Source organism: Dryobates pubescens, chromosome 15 (genome assembly GCF_014839835.1).
Source record: "Dryobates pubescens isolate bDryPub1 chromosome 15, bDryPub1.pri, whole genome shotgun sequence".
Taxonomy (NCBI): domain Eukaryota; kingdom Metazoa; phylum Chordata; class Aves; order Piciformes; family Picidae; genus Dryobates; species Dryobates pubescens.
The window spans coordinates 12,707,353-12,714,674 of record NC_071626.1 but is presented as its reverse complement, the minus strand read 5'-3'; the positions used below and the strand labels follow the sequence as shown (position 1 = coordinate 12,714,674).

General features: G+C 39.2%; 1 protein-coding gene across 1 annotated transcript in view; it reads left to right on the top strand.

The window, feature by feature from the left end:
* The first annotated feature begins 898 nt into the window (after positions 1–898).
* STAB2 (stabilin 2) overlaps positions 899–7,322 on the top strand; it is a 75,588-nt gene continuing 69,164 nt past the window's right edge. The window contains exons 1-3 of the mRNA XM_054167733.1: positions 899–982; positions 3,837–3,970; positions 4,675–4,790. Of these exons, the coding sequence (XP_054023708.1) occupies positions 899–982; positions 3,837–3,970; positions 4,675–4,790 (334 nt within the window). The remainder of the gene's footprint in view (positions 983–3,836; positions 3,971–4,674; positions 4,791–7,322) is intronic.

The following is a 7,322-nucleotide window of genomic DNA, read 5'->3' as shown; positions in this document are numbered from 1 at the left end:
CCAAATTTTAGATGATCCTTGAGATCCCTTCCAACCTGGTATTCTATGAAACATGAAAGAGGCTGTGCTTACACAAATGACCAGAGCCGCAGCAAAAAGTAGCGCTAGAAACCAGCTGAACAACTCTGAGAAGAAAATAAATAGTCTTAATTTTAGCAACTTAAAATGTTTGCCTGCTCATCCTTCCTCATCGTATCCAAGAAACACAGCTGAGTTAATTTTCCTCTGCTTAGCTCCAGGAAATAAGTCAAAATGATTTAACAAAGATAGCAAAATAATGTCTAAAAGAAAAAAAATAATAAACCACAAAACTTTTTATCTGGCTAGCCAAAGATGGAAGATGTTCTTTTGGCCTCCTGAGATATAGTTGGTAGTATTTCTCCCAGAGCCACATTCAGGAGACCCACCCTTACGTTATTGGAGCTGATAAGACAACTTCCAGAGATTCTTCGCTCTGCCTTAGATCGTTTGAATAAATGTAATGATAAGGAGCACAGCAGTTACTCCAGCCCCCTGTCCATGCCCACCTAAAACAAAGAAAACATCTTCTGTCATAACAGTTCAGTGTCCTTTGTTTTGTGCTGTCAACAGCTTCAGAGAAAGGGATAAATGAACAAAGCCCTGTCAGGATATCCTGTCATTCAGTTCGGAAAGGTTTATTCAGCACTGTAGTGAAAACTTCCAGCAAATACTCTGTATTTTGGAATTTTTCCTGCCTGCAAGCAAGTTTCACATGCTGTATCCTTTGCTCATTTTCCTTGAGGAAGAAAAGAGTCCTGTTAAACTCTTGGCCTAAGGATGCAGGAGAAATAGCATCTCTAACAAGCGATCAGTTCACGTCAGAATTTTAGTTCTCATGTCTAGAGGGCTCTGAAGGAAAATAACTGCATTCTTCACAATGGAAAAAAATCCAGCTGTTTTACTATTTTTGGCTTTTTTGGCTGCAGTGAAAATATGTTTGACGTCACAAGGCCCAGATGAGGTAAGACACAGCTTTTTATTGAAGTAATGAATTATTAGGTGTCTGTATCACACTGTGGGGATGGGGGTTGATTCACTGTTACAGAGAGAATAGCTATCACATACAGAGAATAGTTATCTTGTAGAATAAAACCCCACTTTAACAGTTACTGATGCATGTGGCACTGAATTATAAGCAAAGAGCTCTGTAATTCTGTCCTCTGAAATAGCAGAGCTGCATCTGTTTATTCCACATGAGAATTTGGCTCAACGCATGTGTCATGAGCCCTCCAAAAAGGCTCTAAAAAGTGCAAATGTGGCAAAAACAATTAAAGAAAAGCAACAGAAGCTCTGATAAATCAGAAGATGAAAGCAGTAATTTTTCCATAATGGAAATTATCTGCTCTACTAACCACAAGAAGGAAAAGCTATTTCAGATAGGTGGGAAGAGGGGGATAGGTGGGGAAAATCTAAGGCATTGAGATATTGGAAGTGATTGCATGAAATTAGAAATTTGAGAAATTGAAGAAAAATATTTGGTGGTACTTTTTGTCATTACAAGTCCTATGGATTCCACAAAATCTGGTTTTGCCACCTAAAAAAGAGGCAGGAAGTGCTGGGATAGGAATCTGAAGCAGGAGCTCAAGAGCGAGACATTCACTCGTTTAAACCATACTCAACATGAAGTTTTAAATTACTGTGGTCTGGAAGCGGGGAGCAGAATAAACAACTTGTGGAAGAGGAGACAAAAGTACAGGGAACAAATAGGGAGGGAAAACCACTTGTGGAAAAAAGGAAAGAAGGGGGGGTTAGGGGAGAGAGAGCCACTAACAAATAATCTTTTTTTTATTTTCCCTAACCACAAGGAGGGAAAATGAGGAAATGAGAGAAAGTGGAAATAACCCCACTAATCTAAAAGAAAGGGAGTTGTAGCTGGTGGTAAAGAAACCATATGAAAGCATTGTTCCAAAACTGAAATTTTCTGGGGTGCCATTTCAATGGCAACTTATGCACTGAGAGGATTTCAGCCACTCCTATCAACAGGTTTTTTTTCCACTTCGGAACCTCAATATGCTACAAGCCCAGCAGCTTAGCCCAAGCACCTGCCAGGAGCAGGGCTCCAGCAGTGCATTTGTTTAAAGACTCAGAAAACTCAGCCAACACTGAGTTTATGGTTATTCAACACTAAGAGTACTGATCTGATTTAGTGGGAGTGCACACAGGAGTTAAGGTGTCCACAGTTTGCTCTGTGTTGTTCTTGCTCTGGTGCACGAGTTTAGGATGGGCTGTAAGGTGGCAGACTGGTGTTGAGCATTAGGGTTTTGAAAGGCTTGAAGTGCTCAAACCCCCTTGCACTGGTGCCTCATGGACTGGTTTTGAATGGGAAGCAAGGCGCAGAGATGCTTTGGTTTGAGTTTGTGGGAACCACCTTAGACCTGAAGCCAGAAAAGCCAAGCCCCTACACACATACACACACAGTGGGCAGGTACAATTATCCAGCATAAACATTATTTCCTCATATTGGCTTAATAATGGATTCAGACCTTGCCTTAATTGACTATTCAACTGCCTAACTGAAATCCCATTCAGGGAGCTAATTTCAATTCTATTGTGTCAGACAGGAAGTCTCTCATGGTCAATATTGCTTGAGTTAAAACTACCTAAATGGATCCATACTTAGAGAACATCAGATAAATGGTTATCATGGAATAGCAAATGGAACACTTCACAGTACTTCCTCTCCAAGAATGATGATCACATTTATTACATTTAGCTTTTTTTAAGATTATATTTTGCATGAGATAATTTCTCACTGTTTTTCCAGCCCCTACCATTCTGCAGTTTGTTAATTGTGAAATTATTTCTACAAATCCCCACCAGAAAGAAAGAAGATGAAGCCAATATTATAGAGTTCAGCAAAGACTTTTTGCTTTAAAATAGGTCAACTGTTTTAGTAGCAGGAAACAGACATTATTTTAGGTATATAGACATTTTCAAATCTATGATTTCTATATCCACAATATACAATATCGCCACTGTGACAATACCCTAAGCCTTTTCTCCTTTTTGCCACCTTCTCAATCATTAGATTTGCATTCTTGAAGCTGGGACCTCAACAGCAAAGGGCAAAAGCCCCTGGCATTTGAGCTAGAGGACTATAACCAGGTTTCCCAGACTGGGCTGGTTCCATCTGTGGATTTCTCTAGGTTAAAAAAACAGGAGGCTGCTCCTCTCAGTGTATTCTGGTGAAGTCAAGCCCACAATTTCTATGCAGCAGTTTTGAATGCAAAGCTAGATGCCATTTGTTTATGATAATCTGAAAACACCAGCTGTAGTCCTTTAGCTCAGTAGGGTGGCACAGATAACATGAAAACTGCTTTTGACAGGAACAAAGGCTTGTGATGTGCTCCGTGTACACAAATCCAAGAGCAACTTCCTTCACACCTATGTTTAGCTTTTGCCATTGAATGGAGAAAGTACTTGTCTGCACTTGTCTTTCTCCATCCTGCTCTGGGTTTGCAAGGCAACTTCAGAACTAACACTTTGTAAGCTCACACTCTTAGGGTAACCTGGCTTTTAAGTCTGCTGAATTTAGCATTTTCTGATGAAGCATTCTTAGGAGAAATATGGCACTTAGAAGGGTTTATTCTGCAGTGGTTGCACATATTGTGTGCAGACAAAACACTGCAATGTCCTAATATGTGGGCTATTCCCTAGTTTAGCTCCAGAGCAGGGAGCTCCAGCTGAACAGGGCAGAGCTTATGAGGACAGCAAAGCTGAGTGAAATGTGCCATTTTTCAGTAATGCCACTGGGGGCAGAGATAAACCAACTCAGAATTTTTTCCTTCTTTTTAATTCATCTTCTTTGATTACAGATTAAGAAGCATTGTGATCAAAAGCTGATTATTCGAATGAAAACTGAATGTGTGCCTTGCTCTTTAAACTTCAAAACCCAGTGCCCTGCTGGTTACACCAAAGTGACTAACAGGACTGGGATACCAGACTGCAGGTATCTCTACTGTCAGAGTTTTCCTCTATGAATATTGTTCTCCATGAAGTAGTAAATGTTAATTCATATTACAAATGCTCTACTCCATGCTATTCTCTTATCATTTACCATTGCCTTAACCAATTCCAGTACTCAAGCTTTGGCCAGAGTACTTCAAGCCTAAAGTTAATCAGCATATTTATATATCATTCATCTAATATATTGTCATATAAATAATAGATTTTCAAAGAGGGGAGGTGTGTGGGGTGAAGGGCAAAAAGAAATATCTCAAAACAAATTTTAAACCTTGCCTTTCAAACTTAAAAGAAATAAATAACTCTATGACAGTATTTTAGGGAATATGTAGCTGTTGTGAGCTTACTTAGCATTTAATGAACCTTGATGTTAAACCATTTCAAAAATGCTAATTAAAAACTTAGAGAGAGCTGCTGTGTTTAGGTTATAGGAATGAAAAAGAAAAAAGAAAGAAAGAAAAAAACCACCAAACCTATAAATATACAATGCACAAGAAACAGCTCTAAGTATCTTTTTAGACCTTGATGTGTAACATATGTTTTAATGAAGAAAAAGAAGGCAAGATCAATACAGCTAAGCATAAAGAGATCTTCTCTGGAACTGAAAAAAGATAAGTTTAAGAATTTCACTTTTCCCCACAGAAGGCTTTTAATTACTTTAAAGCAGCTCTTAAACCTTCTTTTCCTCAGGTATTATCTAGAAATTAAAACACACACACTTTCTTTTCCGGGATGTCGGCATCATTGTACGAAGGAGTTTGAACAACCTGAGTGCTGCCAGGGCCACTGGGGCCCAGACTGCATGGGTAAGCTCTAGTTTGTTTCATTTCATTAAAAAAAAAAAAAGAACAAACCAAAATTAAAGTAAACCACTGATTTGTCTTCTCTCCACAAACTATTGCCATGAGAAGTCTGAGCCTCAAATTTTATTATAGGAGTAAAAGTAAACAGAAGGTTTCAGTCAAAACTCAGAAGATTTGGAGATGAACACATACTCAAAGCTTCACTTAAAAAGAAAATTTCATAGAAAAAAAAATAAATAAAGGAACCCCCTTGTTTTTGAGATTTTTCAAGACAATCATCTCAAACTCAATGCCTGAAAAATTGCTTTTCATTTTGGAGGACCTGCACAACAGACTTTAAAACTTAAAATTTTCAAGCCATAGGCTAAAATGTTTCATTTTAGGTCAAAAATACCCTCACCTGATTCTGAAATATTTCCCAATCTCTTCAACTCTTTATTTTTTTGATGCAAACCTCAACTTGAAATGGTCTTTCCCTCCAAGTTTTTTGAGGCTCCACTGAATCATAAAGGCCATTCCTGAACCAGGGGTAATCAGGACTACTCCTCACACTGTACCTTCCTCAGCAAAAGCTTTTCAGCATTGCCACAAACCCCAGGCTACTGAACTGGGTATCAAGATCCACAAAGGATGTTTCCCTGCCCAAAGAGAGCATTCCCTCCTTCATTTAAAGGAGTCAAGGTACGGTTCAATACCTGTGATAGTCTCTTAACCACAAAATAAATGTGAATGTCATTTTAGCATGGCTCAAACTATGATTTAAAAACCAATAATTTATCTACTTAAGCAAAATAGTCAAAAATCCAACTTGAAAAAGAGGTGTGCTAATAGCTTAGTGTGTCGTGTGTAGTCCCATCTTCTTCTGAAGACAGCTACTTGTGTAATGATTTACTAATTTTCCATCAAATGTAGCCTAAGTACCTGGTAGGAGGAAAGCAGCACTACATGTGGTTGTCATCCCACGCTTCAGGGTGCTCTGGAAGGCAAGAGGAGGAGCATCAGTATTTCCAGAGGAGCAGAGCTCACTGCTCCTGAGCTAGAGCCTTGCCTGAACTGCTACATGAGGCTACAGAGGCAAGGAAGACATCTCTTCCTTCAGACAAACTTTCCAGCCCCAAAAAGCAAGGAGTCAAGGTCTCAACATTGTTACTGCTGCCACTAGGAAGAAGAAAATAGTTCTTTACACTAACAATATAAGCACATATGACGCACCTCAAAATGTCTGGAGAAAGCCAGCTCTTCCTGAGGCCAGGTCAAAATCCTTGACTGGAGGCTTACTTCACATTTAACAGCTGATGGCAATGACAAAATTAGGTCTTAAATAGCACTCTGACTTCCTTAAATGATAGCACATGCTGAAACAGTGTGAATGATTGCTAATGTGTCCCTTCTCCTTTCCACAAAGTGCCCCAAGCCAACAAGTTGCTCACCCATCCCTCTATAAAAAGACATCAAGGGAACAGGGAATAGTACAGGGCAGGGGGGAAGATCCAGGGGAGAAGAGCACAGTATTTTAACACTGTCAGTACAGTGTGATCACAGATACTAAAACTGATGGAGCTCAGATGCCCCACATGTGTAACAGATAGGCTTAATGGGAGGTACTCCCTACCCCTGAGAAAATATTTGCATAGCTCCGAAGAAAAGCCTGAGTACCAACTGAAACATGTACAGTATGGGCAACTGAGTAGGAAGCACTGTACAAATAATGGGGGGAAAGAGGTGAAAGAGAAAAAGAATACCAAGAGAAATGATAATAAAATTAATTCTATCAAATTATAGGTCCAAAATATATCTTTCCAAGTTCTACTCACTGCTTCAGCCTGTAGGGAGTCAGGCAAAGAGAAGTAATTGAAGATACTACATTTGAAAGTACTTGGGAAGCACTGAATTAAACTCTATGAGGAGAAAGGAAAAAGAAAAAGCCAACAGATTTAAGGTATTTCAGCCTAGATATAAAGATTTGGTAGCATCTGTAAGAGTAAGCACTACCTCCTGCAGCTCCACTGGCCAGCACATATGAGATAAACTGCACTAAAAGTTTCATCTTTAAATTACAGGGGTTTCATGAGCTTTACTCAGATCAAACAGACCTCATAGACTCAGCATTAAGGGATAAATTAAGAAATATTAACAGACTGGTAGATTGCCAAAGCCTTCACTAAAATTAGGTATGTGTATCTATGCACACACACATCCACTTAATTGCCCATCACTCTGTCCAAATAAAATTCATTTCCATTTCTGCATCACTTAAACACTCCAAACCAGGATTAAGTTAGTCAGAGGGAGCATAAATCCAGTGCTGCCCATCCCTACCCACACAGAACTGAGACTCTTTATAAGCAATAAATCTACCAGTAAGATACAGCAGAGAACCTATGAGGGCAGTAAGAGTTTGATACATTTAGATACCACCTGCATCAGGATTATGTTACCTAATGGGAGCTCCAATTACAGGAAGGAAGGGCTTATGGAAAGGAGTTAATAAATCATTACCCTAGAGAGGTAGCACATCTATAAAAAATAAGGGTG